Here is a 17,873-nt window from a genome sequence, read left to right on the forward strand (position 1 = left end):
CACCCGGACCATATTCTAGTAAATTTATATGTATTGTTGATTTTTAAAATTATAGATATAAAAATAATTGAAAAATTTTATGTTTCTTATTTATATGAGGGACTGCCACAAAACATTAAAGAACCAAATCATTTTTATTTTAGGAAATTGAAACTTGTCATTTGGCATCAGTTTTGTCTGATGGAAGTGGCATCATTGTAAATTGTGAAAATATTATGGTTTTTATTTGTACTTTATCGTAATTTAGTTTTTTATTTCTGGTCAGCATGTTGATTATTTTTTTATAATGTATATATTAAGAGGAGAAAAATTGGGAAAAAAAACCTACAAGTACATTGTCTAACAACCATTATTTTTGTTTTAATATATAATTTGATTGTGTTTTTTATGATACACTTGAATAAAAAAATTATATTTCTTATTTTTTTTAATTTTCTAATTTTTTTATTTTAGGAAAACCAAAAGCTTGGTGTACAGGTAAGCTGATAACTATATTTCAAAACAATTAATCAACAGTAATATAGAAATTTTAATATTGTAACTCTGGTCAGTAGATTGTATAAAATGTAAAAAAAATCTGTTCCAGCCAAACCGCCAGATTCTAACAGTACAGGTAATCTGATAATTAAACAATATAATTTGACAATTAATTTATAGTGTAGTGAAAATTTAGATGTTGTAATTCTGGTTGTTAGGTTCCAGAAAATTTCTCAAGACGAAAAGATAAAAAATCTTCATTGGTAAGTTGATGTAATCTTAAACAGTTCATTAAAGTATCTCAATACTTCTTAGGGTCATGGAAGCATTTGGTATATATGTTTTAAAAATAAGTGACTCATTTATGATCAATTCATTTTTAAATGTTTAGGGAAGTAAAATTGTAAATATCTAAAAGGTGAGAGAAGAAATACTGTTAGTAAAAACTTAAATTATCAGACAATAACATGTTTTTTTGTTTTTTCAAAAATAGAGATTATTGGTAGGATATTTGAATGGGAGATTAATGTACAAAAAAAAAATCAATATAAATCATAGCAGGCTGTTCAATATAATATTTATCAAATCAGAAAAAATAAAAATTGAACTGAAAAATTTAAATTTTATAAATTTATAAAACATTCATGAGTTTTAACTCTGATCATAATATTAGTTGAATTGAATTTTGTTTTAAAACTGCATTATTTGAAAATATTGCTATCTCCTACTAATGGATCTATACTGATTCATACTCTCAGCATATACTAGGTATATCATGTTGGCAATGAAGCTTTGCCCTAAAGAAGATTGTGTGAATTTAGGTAATAGCAGATAAAAGTTTGACATCACCAGGAACACACAAGAGTGTCGATTCCAACTTTTGTTACTTTATATATTTACTAAGAATTTTTCTTTTGCGGTAAGTGTAAACGGATGGATTTGGCTGAACATCTCACTGTCATTGGTAACTGAGCTAATCGATTCTGACTGGTATTATATATGTGAAAAATAAAATTAGGAAGACCAATGAATAACTTAACATATGTTGTCTCATGTGATATACACCCATTCACAAGGGGATTTTTATTACAGCTTAAGTACAATTTCCCAGACAAAATATTGATAATTGTTGTTGCATGTTTTGTTTTTAAAAATCATGTGAAATGATTTATAATAGAAAACAATCCGTATTTAAATTATTTTAATAGTTTGATTTCTCAGTTTAATCATTTCTCTGCATGAAAAATTATAATCAATGTGCATTCAGGAGGAAATTTCATGAACCTTCGGGAAATTTTTGTATCATTTACATAGACTCGGTCATTTTATGAAGAAAATGATGCTACCATCTTAATGCGAGAATTGTACCATCTAACATGATACCTACAAATTTTATTTTTAATACAATTAATAATTATAGTTTAAATTTTGATTTCAGGAAATCCCTTCTGGTGTTCAAATTCAATCAATTTCTGCTGAGGAAAAGCTCAAAGGCGTAAATTTGGCTTAAATATACCTTTACGATAAGTTGTATAGTTAAATTTAATATTCTATCTCTAATATATTATTAAAAGAATAAAATTAATCAGAATATTAACGTGTATGTAACTCTTTCACATTAAAAAATCAGAATTTTGAAAAACCTTATAACAATATGATATTTTTTTCTTACCATTTCACATTATTCCAGTAATTGTTCCCTTTTCCAAATGTTTGAGTATATGAATTTCTGATTTCAGCCATGTGATCCCAAAAAAGTGATTGACTCATTGCAACAGGTAACCTATGCATAACACTAATCTGCAAAAATATGCATTTGGATGAACACTATGCAATTAGATTATAGTTCAATTAATCTATATTTCGGAAACTTTTTGTTAGGTACAGAAACGAAGGCCAGCCCCCAAAGAAAGATCTTGTACCAGAGTTTGTTATGTAAGCTGATGCAAATGAAATCAGTTTAGTTAAGCATTTAAGGGTTTAATTATAAAATTTTCAAGACCATTTAAAATTTGATTAATAATTAATATTCAATATTGGGCATCTGCTGGTCCAATCTGTTTGTTGATAGCTATAATCTTTTAGTCACAATAGACCTTCAAAGATAAACGTTATCTATTTTAAAGTAGGATACGCTGTTTTAATAATTTTTTTTTGAGGTTTAGCATTAAAAATTTAATTTTTTTTTTGGAACTTTCCCATCAGTTATAGACTAAAACCTGTAACAATGCCAATTTTTAATTTTATACTCAAATTTTATGTTTTTCAGGAAAATCCACCTCCACAATCTCAATCAGCTACTTCTGCGAAGAGAATCAATTCCGTAAATGTTGTTTATTATATATGTAGTTTGTTTATAAAATGTTTTATATAATATGGATTAGTATTAGAAGATTATAATAATTATAATAGTAGATAGTAGAATATCACTGCTTTACTTGCAATGTGGATAATCTGAAAAAAAAAAGTTTTGGTTTTATTTTGAAATGGACTTTTATTTTACTCTGCTCCCTCTATAGACCATACCAAAGCTTATAGGGTTTTGAAAAGTAACCACAGTCCACAGTACAATCTATGGAATATGTGAGATACAAAAGAAAATCATTTTTTTGTCAAATGTGCCACTATTCAAACAAAGTAGCGATATATATTCTTTTGTAACAAATGTCTCTATTAGTTTGATGCATTATTAATATTTATAAGGATAATTAATGGACAATTCAGTGGATATTTTAATTCTATAACTGATTGTTAGGATCAAGATATTTCACCCAGAGGAAGATCATCTCATAAAGACAAGAAGTATTCATCTGTAAGTTCTTATGACTAGTAAATAGTTTATTAACATTCAGCGTTGATTATTACATATTTTATTTATTACTAGGAGGGATACCCCCTCCCTGCCTGCCTAATGGTAGACCAATCTCCATTTTGGAAATTATATACCTGATCTTTTAATTGTACAACTCGCTGAACTCAACAGTTAAACTCAATTGTTTATGACCTACTACTATTATTCCACCTTATATGTAAAGTAAAATATCAAATGGTGAGCACTAAAAACTTTTTTAAATAGTAGAAAGCTAATTATTTCTAGTAGATGATTCAGAACAAGTGAATTGTTCTAGTTAGACCTTAAATACTTTATTTATTTGTTTTTTGTAAGCCATATGTTTCTTAATTCGGCCTCAACATTTGCCATCTAGGTACACCTATTTTGAACCCTATTAGAACGCCATTTTTTAAAAGTTAATTTGTGATGGGTTAAACATCATGGATATCTCTTTTACAATTTTAATTAATACTTACAGATATTATTGTAAACTATATTTATCATAGTGATATTGCATCATTAGAGTGTGGTACACTGTATTTTTTATAAGAAAAGAAAATCAAATCAGACTATGATATAGATTATAGTTCAAGATTTATTTAAAATACAATAAACTTTTAATTTTTTATATCACTTGGCCTTCCTTCATTGACCATCTCAATCCTTTCAGGCAATCCTCTTTCATCCCGTAACTCTACTAAATCGTCATAGTTCGAGTAGGCTGTTTAGATGGTCCTTCTTAGAAATCAGCCAACTTCATCCTAGGTGTTTTCAATTATATATAAGACTGATTAAACTGGTCATCTTAAGATCCAAATTCCTGGATTATTTTTATGCTTGAAGTGGCATGTTGATTTGAAACTATTTAGATTTCCTTTATCACATCAAGTTATCTCAACACAATTACTATATGTTTGGTTGAAGGAAGTGCTAAAATTGTTGTATTGTCCATTTTTATTTCTTCACTTTTCATACTTTATATTTACCATTTTATTTCCTCATAATCACCCATATAATTTTACAATATTTATTCTTCTGTTTTCTATTACTCTTGTATCTTATGCTATATATTAGTAATGCTGGGTTGAAAAATAAATCAGTTTAACTAAATATATCCTAAATAATAATAATTGGTCATTGCCAGCTCAAAGAGACTTTCAGAACAGCACAAATATTTTGTTCACTGGCGGCAGCATTGAAGGGGATAACATTAAAAGTGGGTTCAGAAATCACGTACTTAACTCTGAGAAATAAAAAAAAGCAGCATAAGTAGAAGATATCAAGGAATCTTGGACATAAAAGGGATGGTAATCTCGGGTTTATTTTCTCAGGTGGGAGTCCTGGTCTCCTCCCCCAAAAGGAAAAATACAATGAAATGGTTTGGAAAGGATACAAAAGAGGAGAAGGATGCAAAATATGCTTTTTGGAGAATAGATGAGAAATTGCAGAGTTGAACACTAGCAAAATTCGCTGGCTGGAAAAGCTAGAAACTCACAGAGAAACAGATCAGAGAGTGTATAGTTCTGAAAGAGGAGAAGATATTGAAAGTAGTGGACCAACTAGCCAAGTCGATTTGGAGGAACTAAGCTGAGGGGGTTGGCAATGCTGGAGCTGAAGGAGCAGCAAAAATAGCTAAGCAGACTGCTGAAAGATACATCCAGCACTCCAGATAAGTTTTAATAATTAAAGTACTGTAGTGTAATTCAAGTGGCAAACAAATCTAATAGTAAAGTCACATTAAATAACGTAACCCCAGTATTATCAATATTAATTCATAACCTCTCAGTCTTTTATTCATGAGCTCTTTTAGAAATTAAGATATACCTTATTTTTAAGTACTCAAAAATAGTGTTATTTTATGTTATAAATCTTTATTTGTTAAATATAATATTCTGCATTCTGTCTGAATCCAGGTTTAGGTAAATTGGTGAACAGGACACCTTTAGAAAAAAGTGTCTTCCAATGTTTAATATAACCAATATATATTATAGTATTAACCAATAGTATAGTAGTATAGATATCGATGGTTTACTTCACAATGGTGCTTAGTGCATTTCCACTAGCTTTATCTTAAGATGCAAGATGCAAGGTTCTCTCTTTTGGGAAAACTAATAAAAGAGTTGTAATTTTCCTAAAAGTGAGTACCTTTAATGTATTTTTCATATAGGTAATGGAAATGTACTTATCAGCACTGTGAAGTAAGCAATACATCCATTGTTCAGTATACCCAATTACATCTTGTATACCATGGCAGGGGGTCTGTGGTATTTAGCCTTTGATTTAGATAAATATATAATACATTTTTCATTAGGTCAATTCTCAAAAGGAATCAATAGAAATTGATAGTTTAATACATAATAAATGTGGTTTCTAGAAGAACTACCTGACTCAGAACAGCGGTTAGCTATAAACATAACACTTTTTTTACATATACATTTCAAATTAGATCTGTATCCTTTTAACAGCAAGCACCTCATATATATATTTAGCAAAAATATTTCTTCTTTATATGAGGTTATTATTGATGTAATTGTAGACTCATGCAAGGGTAATTTTTCTGAATATGTTTTATGGTTTATAAATTTATCTATTTAAATTTGACTTTCACGTTATTAAAACTTTAATGTGACTTAAAGATATATATTATAATTGGAATAATTAGTTATTCCATAATGGAATAATTTAGTTAATGGAAATAAATAAATAACCTCATTGATTAAGACATAAATGAGTTTGTCTAAGCGAATCAAACTTTTTTTCCCTCAGAAATGACATGAATAAAGCAAAAACAAAACAAAGGAATGAGAATTCAACCAAAACAAAGAAATAAGAACTTATCCATTTTAATGATATTTCCATAGCATTTCCTTCCAAAATGTAAATGCTAAAGGCAGACTAGGTTAATAAAACTATGTTGAAAATGTTCATGTTTATGAATAAGGACATATACTATATATTTAAGGAACAATAATTATATCTTAGGAATATTTAGATATTTATGTGTCTATTAGTACTCAAATTAAAGCTAGTTTAATGTAATATAAAATAGTTTATAATATTTATCTTTCTAAGAGTCATAGTTTTCATGATATTTTCGAAAATAAATTCACAATAGGTTGATTTCTAGTTGTTCAGACAAACCTTTTGATTTATTAAAAACTAATTCTCAGAAACTACTGGACATGTAGATTTCTGTCAACACTCAAATTAAAGTTAGTTGAGTGTACAATGAAATAATTTGTAATGTGTATCTTCTTAGGAGTAGTAGTTTTTATGATATTTGATATATGATATATGAGGTATGGTGTATGAAACAATGTATCTCAGAAACGTACAGATGTCTTTTTTAAAGAAAAGTACATACAAATATTTATTAGGCCTCATCTTTCAAAGAATTTACTCTACTTTAAATAATATGCTATGAAGTTTTTTAGTGTTTTAGGTAGTTTTTGGGATATGGACCTCTGAATGAAAAATGCGAGTGAAAATTTTAGGGTTTTCTGGAATAAAATAAACTTCAGATGGAGGATGCATCTTAAATAATTTATTATTTATGTTTTAATGACAATGCTGTACCCCTTGTATAGTATACATACAATATAGTGTAGATAAAAACTGAGCCATTTTATGAAAAGAAATAGTTTTTTTTCTTAAAAGAAATAAAAATGAATTTTTTATATCTTCCGAAAATTTTTATTCCAACTAACTATGGTTGGTAGAGTTATCAATTTTTTCCCCTTCTCTTGGACTATAAAGATATCTGAGTACATTACTAATAATATAAATGTAATCAAGTACAGCTAATATATAGGAAAAGTTAACGAGTGTTTTCCAGAGTTGTAGCAGGTGTCATCTAATAGTCATCCTTATATTCCAATCATCACATCCATACATATCATATTTACCTGTCATATCTTTTATGTAGTTGTAAAATGAAATAGAAGTTTTATAAAGATTTTAGTTATCAATAATAAGTTTATTTTAAAATATCAATATTTTCCATACGTAATAAAAATTAGTATCGGCCGGGTTACAAATAATGGACATAATTCATCTTTGATAGAAATATCGGTTCAATATAAAAAAACAAATGTTCGCAAAAGCAACTTTAATTTAATTATTAAAAACTCTAGTGGTGTAAGATTTTGATTTCTTTTTAAAAAACAAGCAAGTATTGCTTATTTTTAAATATGCTAAAAAAAATAATAGTAAATAATTATTAACACAAGAAAAAACTACCAATTTACTTTTTGTTTTACTGGTAATGAATATAAGAATTACAAATCATCAAATTAACAACACAACCAAATATCGAAAAGAAAACAATATGCTTCACTAAAAATCATGTTCTTAAACTTGCTCCCCAGGGATGACTTTTTAACGTTTCCTTCTGTTCACTGTTACTATAATTTGTTAACATGACATTTTTTATAGTCTTGGGTACAGGATGAATTTTTATTGGTCTTTATCCATAAAAATAACTCAGAATGATTATGTGATTAAACTCGATATGTCAATGTACAATTTAATGTTCTTTAATGTAAGATAGTTCTTATAGTACAAGAGCCGGGAAGAAAAAAAGTCAGTTATCTCACCCTAATTTTTGATTACTTTAATGAAAACTATGTATAATTACTAGTCAAAACTGATGAGTTTGCCAAGTATAGGTAGGGGAAATAAAAAATGGCGTCTGTTTCAAAACCTTAAAAAAAAACACTAATTTTTCATTCGGAGCTCTAAATTTCAAAAAGTAGGACGACACAAGAAAACCTAAGAGAACATCATTTAAAGAAGAGTAAATTTGCTGAAATATTAGCCCTAATAGAGCTATTTACGCCCAACAGTTCTCGAGATATAGATTTTTAAAAAGCAAAATTACTTAAAAATCTACTGTAAGATTAGTAGTTAGCTAATTTATTTTGAGAAATCTATATCTCAGAAACTATGTGACGTACAGATGTCTATTAGCACCCAAATTAAATCTAGGTTAATGGACTATAAAGAAGTTTATGACCTTTACCTTCATAGGAATAGTAGTTTCCATGATATTTGCTCAAATAAATTGATTTATAGTTGTTCAGACAATAAGTTTGATTAATGAAAAACTTCATTTGAGAAACCATTGGACGTACAGATGTCTGCCAGCGCTCAAATTTAATCTAGTTAAATTTACTACAAAATAGTTAATTATGATTATCTTTGTAGGAGTAGATAGTTTTTATGATATTTGACAAAATAAACTCTCAAAATGTTAATTTCTAGTTGTTCGTATAAAATGTTGGATTTTTGAAAACATATATCTCTAGATCCATACGACACACACGTCTGCCAACACTCAAAATAAAGGAAATTTAACTTACTATAAAGTAGTTTATGACACTTATCTTCGTAGGGGTAGTAGTTTTGATGATATTCACATATGAATATCAATTTGGAAAATGAAAATTTGTCCGAACAACTATAAATCAATTTATTTTAGCAAATTTCATGTAAACTATTACTCCTACGAAGATAAACAACATAAACTACTTTATAGCTCATTAAACTTGCTTTAATTTGAGTGCAGTAGACATCTGTACGTCAAATGGTTTTTGAGATATAAATTTTTCAAAATAAATTCACTAACTACTGATCTTTTATTACGGTCCCATACAACATTTTTATGAAATGTTGCTTTTTAAAAAGCTATATCTCGAAAACTATTCAACGTAAATAACTCTATTAGGGCTCATATTTTAGCAAATTTACTCTTCTTTAAATGATGTTCTCTTAGGTTTTCCTGTGTCGTTCCTACTTTTTGAAATTTAGAGCTCCGAATGAAAAATTAGTTTTTTTTCATCGCTTTGAAACAGCCGCAATTTTTTATTCCCCCTACCTATACTTGGCAGACTCATCAATTTTGACTATTAATTATACATAGCTTTCATTAAAGTAATAAAAAACGGGTGAAATAACTGTCTTTTTTCTCCTCTTGAGCTCTTGTACTATTATCATTAAAAGAGTCTGACAGGGTAAAATGCGGATTTTTCAAAAAATCTTCCTCTAAAGTATCTTTAATGTTTTTCTTAATTGAAAAGTTCTCATTGTTAGCAATAATAAACAACAAGTTAATACAAAAATATTTAACAATTTTATGAATAAGGGAGAAAAAGCAAAAATCCAAGACCTACATATATAATAAAAGTCCACCCAAGAAAAATAAAAATTTTTATTCTATTTTTCCCAAACTTTAATGAACTGTTCGTTGATAAAAAAAAAAAAAAAAAAAAAAAGGCTGGTAAAAATAACCGATATGAAAAGAACGAAATATTTTCTGAATTAAGTTGGAAATTCTTCGATTTTGAAACATATTATTTCTATGATTGTTTGATATAATTGGTTATTTCAAAAATGTGATGTGAAATCTGAAGTTTTATAATTTAATACGAAAAATAAAATAAAATAATTGACTAACAGTTCAACAATTAGCACTTTCACAATTCACAAAAAGTAGAACTAAAGACAACTTTTTTGTTGTCAAGGATAATAAGGAAAAATTAAACTTACGACACCAGCTACGAACTGGGAACGAAACAAAAAAATGTATAAACTTATAAAAAAATGAAACTGTTATTCGTTTCAAATAACAGTTTGGAAAAAGAACTGTTTTTATCAAACGTTTGTCGCTTTTACTCCCACCCATAATGAGATTGGAAAATTTCTATACAGTACAAAGCTTCCCTATCTTCGGTAGAGAGGAATTAAAACATTGCAATTTTTTTTACTTACATAATCCTCCCTAAACTATTTTATTTTTTAATTCAGTCCTGAACTCGTTCTTCTTTGATGCTAAATATGAGTGCTAATCAGTTGAGAACGATTAAGTATCCGTTACTGAATCACGGTTCCTATCACAGGTAGAATTAAACATACTGTAACTACTCTTACATTTTTTACCTAGAACTCTTACATGATTTAATGGTAGTGAAAAATATATAATTAGAATTTTACTCCTTGCTATACTTTAAGTAGTCACCAGTTACTTCCAAATATATTTATATAAAATGCAATGATGAGAATCTAATTTTAAATTATTTTCCAAGAAACGAGAAAATTCAAAAAAGATGTCTTACAGGAAAAAGGACGCTGAAAATGTAAGTTGATTAAAATTTATACATACTACTTCTAATCGACATTTCTGTTTTAACAATTAGTTACATTTTATTTTTCACTGGAAGTATTCTAATGATAGTACCATGGACTGTAGTTACGTTTTAATAAATTGTGTTGGATAGATTGTAAGGGAGACACTAGTAGAATCTTCCAATACAATACAAAATAAAAATAAAAACTTTTTCTTTTTTTTTAAATTGTGTTACTATCAAAGCAATGGAAGGAGACATGCTTGAGGCAAAGCTGCTGTAGTTTTTCTTTACTTGGGTCGTTTTTCCACAGCTACATTTGATGAGATCTTGGTTAAAAATACCTTTATTAATAACCAATAAAAATGAGTCGGTGAATGATAAATTATAGATCGTATTACGCATATAATGAGTACTTGTCGATGTAACACTGATAAATTACCGAAGAAATTTTTAAACCCGATCATTCAAAATTTTATGTGGAAGATCCCCTAAGCTGCGGGTACTTAGTTGATATAATTTGTTTCGATTATTTTTTTTTTATTATAAATGCTTAAAAAAAGGACTATATAAGCTTTCCGTTTATTACCAAGAGTCCAAAGAGATATTGCAAAAGATCCTAATTGTTCCATTTCTCATTTATAAATAAGCGTTAGTTGGACAGAAAGTGCAAGGGTCAGTCTGGCTTTTGAATGATGTCTATCATTCTGACTGATCATGTAGCGGCCCTTTAAGGCATAGATTCAGTTATTCCTGTTTCGAAATAATTGCTTATTTTGAAATAACCTCATATTACTAATCTCTTGTGGTTGAGAACTTTTAGTTCTATGCTCTATATGTTGCCAATAATTGCATTTCATAAAAATATCTAGACATCGTTTATGATTTATGTTTCGTGGCTTTGTTTCAGGTAACAAGCAGAGGAGATGCTGGAACGTTCTGGTTGGGAAATGAAAAAGTGCACATGGGTATTCAGGCATCAGTCTCAGATATATCGTTAAAAAAATGTTCCGATATCATGTCCAGAGTTACTTTCAACCCGCGAAAACATACCGAATTATTGAAAAACTTGGATGAATCGACCGAAGATATCTCGCAGAGCAAAATTACCACAAGAAAATCGGCGCTCAAAAGTATAACAAGCTCATCGAAAGAGATTCAGGCGGACTTGAGTTGTGATCCACTCATTAAACCTCGTAAATCGGGTATATCAGTGCATTTTGCTAAATCGAAGGAAGGATTAGTCGTGTTTGACTCAGCCTCATCTCTTAACGAACTGTCCAAAATCATTGAGCTTAATGATTATCCAACTGAGAGCTCAGGTCAGTACAACACAAATTCAAAAAATGATCCAGCAAGCCCCCACCTGAATGCTGAGGAATTGGTATGTAAAAATTTTAAAAATATATATGTTCGTAGTTTCTTCAAATTATTTGGGGTTTATTGAAAACGGGGTTGGATTAGAGCTGTGGTTGGTAAACCTTCAAAAGCATGAGATCCAATATTATTAAAGATGTCGGAAAACAAAATAATTGGCAGATGCCCCCCTTGGAGTGAAAACAATTATTAATTTATTTTAAAAAAATGTCAAGAAAATACTAATTGTAACAACTAATAAAGCACTGGGACAATTATATATAATTTTCTTAAAATTTTGTTTCCCTTCTCCTGTTCTGTGCTGAAATGTCACAACCTGATTGACTATGGCTCTCCTCTCCCCCTAGTTTTGATCCCGGGCATGTTCTTGTACTGAATCCTGTTTTATTAATCAATTACAAATGTTTCCCAAACTCATGAAATGTAATCTTAGTTTTACAGCACAAAAATCAATAAAACCGCTCACGGCAAGTAGAGTACTCTCCTCACCAACTTCAGCATTAAGAGGATGTTAAAATTTACTAAATGGCAAAAAATCTAACTCTATTTGGTCTATTTGAATTTGATATACAAGTGTATATAATTTATAGTTCAAGTTTGAGCAATTTTCAATAAAAAACTAATTCAACCTCGTCTATAAATGATAGTCTTTATTGACGAGCTAAGATTCTACTCCAGAAACTTATTTAATTTGATAAAAAGGTTTATTGGAAATATAAATATATATAAAATTAATTTTCCTTTGTTGAACTAATGTAGTAATGGTGTTTCAATTAATTTTTCAAAAGAAAAAAAGCTTAAGTAAAAATAATATATTTTTCAGGGTATACTGAAAGAAGCCAGCGTTTTTAAAGAATCAATAATTTTAAAATCTCTTGCAAGCCGATGTTCTCACATTGCCATTGTCGATGACGTTGGCAATCCTATGCTCATTGATATAACGGTAATATATTTTATTTTGTTATTATTATTTATTGCATATTTTATTATTTCTAATTTTGTTGATTGTTTATTATATAATATTGATGAACTATATACAATTTTTACTATATTCTATTGTAAACGTTATCCTCTGTTTCTAAATACTTTTTTTTTTTTAGTTTCACCGGAGCTAATCATTTTAGTTCACTTTTGACTTTCCGATCAAATTGAAATTTGGTATAAACATCTAAAACCAATGACAATGCAATGTTACGCCATCATTTAAATTATCTAACGATGAATTAATTAGTCTAGAAGCAATTGTAAACTAATTTCTAATGTACACCTTATTACCACTCTATTGTGGTGCCTTAGCCTAATATCGCAGATTTTTCAAAATAAATGCCGTTATTTTTAGGTTTGTAGTCAATAACTTCTAAAATATTACTAATACTTAACTATATAAATAAAATTTTAAGAATAAAATTTCGCAGAATTGGTTATATTGCAAGTAGGTGTATGGTGGTAACAGTTGGGCTCAATGTTTGTTCGCCAACATAGAAAATAATTTTTTTTTTTTTTTTTTTTATAAAATTTGATTTTCTTATTCAATAGAGTTACCTTCGAGGGCGATACAACGATTATAGCGGTCGTACAATTTTTCGATACCACTGTTATAGCATGATTTGTCTTCCCCCTCAAAGTAGGGCTCAGTTTCGGCGATTACTTCTTCGTCAGCATTAAATTTCTTTCATGCGATCATTCTCTTGAAATCAGAGAACAGGGTCAGATCTGGAGAACACTGTGGATGCGGAATCAAAGCAAAGCTCAATTCGTGAAATCTTTCCATAGTTTCCTTTGATTTGTGACACGGTGCATTGTCTTGATCAAACAGCACTTTCTTCTTTAAATGGGGCCGTTTTTCCACGATTTGGTCCTTCAAACGTTCCAATAACGCCAATGCCAAAACTGCTCAGAAACATCAATTCGTTGTTTTTGGGCTTTCGCATGCCCAAATATTCATTCACGATATGTCCAACACGTTCGTTCCTTTGATATCTTTAGAATCTCAGCTATCTCGATTAACTTCACTTTACGGTCATCGAAAATTATTTTGTGGAATTTTTTTATGTTTTCGTCGGTAACAGCCTCTTTAGGGGTGCACTGCGTGCATCGTCCTTAGTGCTCATTTCGCCCCGTTTAAACTTAGCAAACCACTTCTCAAAGGTTGATTTTCCTGGTGCAGAGTCTTGTTTAACAATGTTTAACCATCCTTGGCTTCACAGTATTTTTTTTTTCGCTAGAAAGCAGTGCTTTATTAACACAGGAAATTCCGTTTTATCCATTTTTTCAAACTAACAAAAGTAGCTTTACTCAAAATGCCATATCTCACAAACTAATAGTCCGACAGCTGTCAAATTTATGCACGTATCTTTTCAAGGTTAGGGCTAACTAATTATCATATGGATTTATTACTTGTAGCGCCATGTATGTATCAACCTATGAACTTTTCAGCCCAACTGTTATATCTTTGATGCGCGGTCATATGGGCTTAAGTCACTTGTTGAGAGAGATTATGTTGTATTACAGCACCAAATCAGAGCTATCGGTTGATAATAAGGCCTTTATGCTTCAGATAGACTTATTACTATATTGTTTTATAAAAATAACAATTACAAAAAATCAATAATTAGATTTTACATAATGTTTTGAAATTTGTTTTTGCTCTTCTGAAAAATTCATATTTTCGACTTCGCATCAAAGATTTATTATTCATATTTCGACCGCGCATCAAAGATATATTATCTTAGATTTACCCGACTGAGATGTCGTATACCAGAGTAATATCCATATATTTGTATCAAGAAACCCCTATACAATGAATGTATTTCAAAATTTTATTTTATCTAGTCTCATACCTAGAATTAAAAATTTTACTCATAAAAAGTTTCCAGTTTTGTTTATATGTTTCTGTACATTCTCATCAAAATTAATTTTTTTTTTAAGTTTTTTAGAATACTGTATTTTTTAACAGCTAACGTGAATTTTCCGTTCGAAAATAATTCAATTTACTGACTGAACAAAACAATGGCAACAGTAAATTTACATGAAAAGTTGTTATTAGACTATTTAAACAGCGCGATATCGTAAATTCGTTTTATTAAAGAAAAGAAATAAAATTTTCGCTGTTTATTCATTCAGATCTCAACATCTTGTTTTGATTGTACAACATTGTGTGTACGAAAATTTCGGAAAATATTGAATTTAAAAAGTTCTCGTAAGACCCAAATGGACTCTTTAAATGGATCATAAAGTAGTTTATAATAATTATTTTTGTGAGAATAATTTTTTTCATGATTTTGCCCAAATAAATTTCGCTCTTTATTATTTTTTTAAATAATGGTTTGGGGAAATATTACTCGGGAATTACTCGACATTAAGAATTTCATTATAACTCAAATTGAAGCTCTTTAAATGCATTATACTTTCTTTTTTTTTTTTATAATAATATTTTAGCTACTTACAGTACTTTAAGAGCTATTGACAAAAACCTGAAAATATAGGACAGCCATTTTGAAAAATCTGCCATAATAGGCCTCCAGGAAGTGGTCATTTTTTAATATTGTGTTTTTCAAAGTTTTTACATAAGAATCCAATGACAGAAATTTGTTTACACTTAGTCATAGCTAAATTTAAAGATATTTTTACAAGACTAAAACAGCTCTGTAGAATGAATCAGTATCTTGGCAGATATCTTTCTTAATATCCTGCTAACAGAGTTTCTAGGAAGGGTGTATTAAACAATACTTATAGAACATAGAGACTACAGCTCATTACAACCACAGAGCTAATTTTGATGAAGATTAACAAAAAACTATTTTATAAACCTTCTGAATTCTACAGGCAATGCTGAACAAAAAGAAAGAAATATATGAAAAATTTGTTCATTTGTGAAACTTTATAAAAACATTTCTTTATTCCAACAATGTAGAATCAAAAGAGTCTATAGTGATTACCATAGTGGAAGAATGTTTTCTTAGGAGAATGTAGGAGAAATATTAGTTTCGTTCCAACTGATTAATATTTCTTGATTTTTTTTTTTTTTTTTATGTTGAATCTAATGGTGCTACTACATGTTTAAAAGTTCTACAATTTAGAAATTTCATGAATTTTAATTTTTTATGTACGGTTTATTTTGAATAGAAGTGACAATTTTTGTTTTTTAGGATCCTTATAATTTAACTTGCTTGACAGAAGAAAACTGTTGCTGTGAAGATAAATAGATGTGCCCCAATGTTTGTTTTTATAAATTTCTTCGATTATTTTAAAAAGTGTTTTGTCAATAAATTTATAACTCAGTTTTTTTCATACATTTTTTTTGTCATTGATAACATTTTAACCTTTAATGTCCACCCAGTGTTTTGGCCAATAATAAATATAAAATAGAGGGATGAAATAAGAAATTGATATTTCCGCTGTAGGCTCATCTATATGATCAAAAGTATAAAATATTAAAAAGGAACAATAAAAAAATTAATTGCTTAGAGGTAGATATTTATGCTTTTATAATTACTCCATAAAATTTTGATGACTCAAATTGTCCCTTCACCCTTCTTCTGGTCACACCTGATTAGGAAACTATTTTCCAAAATTTGACTATTTGTTTTTTTTTTTCAAATTTAATTAAAATACAAGTTTTTGCTTTACGTAATCTTATGGACCTCACTCATCTATATTACTATTAATTCCCTGCAATTAATCTCCATCTTATCACAATGTTATGTTTGAAGCTGAGCTAAATGAAAAAAGTTTTCCAATTTTTTTTTAAGCATAAACTTTTATGATTTATTAAAAATGAAATTTATTTTCTTGATCATAAAAAAATAATAATTTTCAATAATTCTGTAAATAAAAAAACAACCCACAGTAATTTCAGAACATGTTGCCTAAACTACATACGTCTGTATACAATTTACTCCTATGATAAGATAGTTGCTAGGATATAAAAATTATGAAGCTGGAGTGATAAATAAAGGATAAGGTGAATGTTGAAGAATGAGGTAAATGGTGTAGAAAAGGATAAGCAACTTGGAAAGTTAAATATAGGCAAAGGGGAAGTATTAAGTTTTATAGTTTTAATATAAATGAGATAGAGATGCAATGAGCAAAGAGAAAAGGTACAGTTGTGAAAAGGAGAAATAATGTTAAAATCTTAGTGAAAAAGTATTAAGGGAAATTCATTAGGGGTTCATCAGGATAGTAATATCAAAGTGTGGTGTGTTTTTTGGTTTTGGCGGAACCGCAAGTTAGATATTTATAGCCAGGCACAGTTGAACATTTTGATCATAAACCGATGATTATATTCTTGATTTATAGTACACAGACAACAAATAACAACAATAGAAAACTATTTTATATTAGATATATGTATATATAGTTGACCGTAAAATTGATATATAAGAAGATGGTCAGGGTTGCGGTCAAAAGTGAAACAAAAATAGTTAACAACTATTTATTTTCCGACGTTTTGCCCCACTTTACAGGGCTTCATCAGGGCTGCTCCAAGGAATCGGTTGAACAGAAAGCATTTATTTTATATTAGGTGTTTAGAAAAAAAAAATTTCTTATTTTCAAATAGAAATTTGAACATCCAATATTCATTAAATCTGGCTACTAGTAAATAAAGAGAACTTAATTATGTAGAATAAAAAATGAATATAAATTTACAAAAAAAATAAAACATAATTAAATTCTTCCATAATATATTCGTATTTATTCACTATCTATTGTTTTACTATTCCTATCTTATTTTTTTAATTCTGAAAAATAGAATAGATTGAAGATCAGTTGAGTGTTTTATTTTTTATTGTACTCCCAAGAGTTATCTAGGTGATAATCATAAAGTTCTGAATTTTACCAGTTAATTAACTAATTAAATTAACATATAATTTAAATGACTACATTAAAAAAAATGTACTTACTGCGGAACATCTCTTAGAAGACTAACAAATATTTCCATTTTCCAACACTAGAAAAATTGCGTAAAAAAAACAAAAACTATCTAAACATATGGCTTTACAGAAAAGCTTTTATGAATAAAATTATGTACAATATCTTTATTCAATAAAGCGTCTTTAATTACA

The 17,873-nt window shown here is 28.6% G+C and overlaps 1 protein-coding gene across 7 annotated transcripts in view; it reads left to right on the forward strand.

The window, feature by feature from the left end:
- The window catches only part of LOC106678045 (micronuclear linker histone polyprotein), a 47,582-nt gene extending 31,480 nt beyond the window's left edge, over positions 1 to 16,102 (forward strand). Inside the window, exons 13-24 of one of the 7 annotated variants that reach the window (XM_014416329.2) lie at positions 454 to 477; positions 587 to 613; positions 696 to 740; positions 1,916 to 1,972; positions 2,217 to 2,255; positions 2,359 to 2,412; positions 2,747 to 2,800; positions 3,233 to 3,289; positions 10,393 to 10,443; positions 11,342 to 11,815; positions 12,632 to 12,751; positions 15,957 to 16,102. In XM_014416329.2, coding sequence (XP_014271815.1) covers positions 454 to 477; positions 587 to 613; positions 696 to 740; positions 1,916 to 1,972; positions 2,217 to 2,255; positions 2,359 to 2,412; positions 2,747 to 2,800; positions 3,233 to 3,289; positions 10,393 to 10,443; positions 11,342 to 11,815; positions 12,632 to 12,751; positions 15,957 to 16,013 — 1,059 coding nt within the window. In that variant the 3' untranslated portion in view covers positions 16,014 to 16,102. The remainder of the gene's footprint in view (positions 1 to 453; positions 478 to 586; positions 614 to 695; positions 741 to 1,915; positions 1,973 to 2,216; positions 2,256 to 2,358; positions 2,413 to 2,746; positions 2,801 to 3,232; positions 3,290 to 10,392; positions 10,444 to 11,341; positions 11,816 to 12,631; positions 12,752 to 15,956) is intronic. The other 6 variants (XM_014416332.2, XM_014416330.2, XM_014416334.2 and 3 more) reach the window with 6 other exon arrangements.
- Positions 16,103 to 17,873: the final 1,771 nt, after the last annotated feature.

The sequence above is a fragment of the Halyomorpha halys genome, unplaced genomic scaffold (assembly GCF_000696795.3).
Source record: "Halyomorpha halys isolate HHAL.00 unplaced genomic scaffold, Hhal_1.1 Scaffold120.1, whole genome shotgun sequence".
In the NCBI taxonomy this organism is placed as follows: domain Eukaryota; kingdom Metazoa; phylum Arthropoda; class Insecta; order Hemiptera; family Pentatomidae; genus Halyomorpha; species Halyomorpha halys.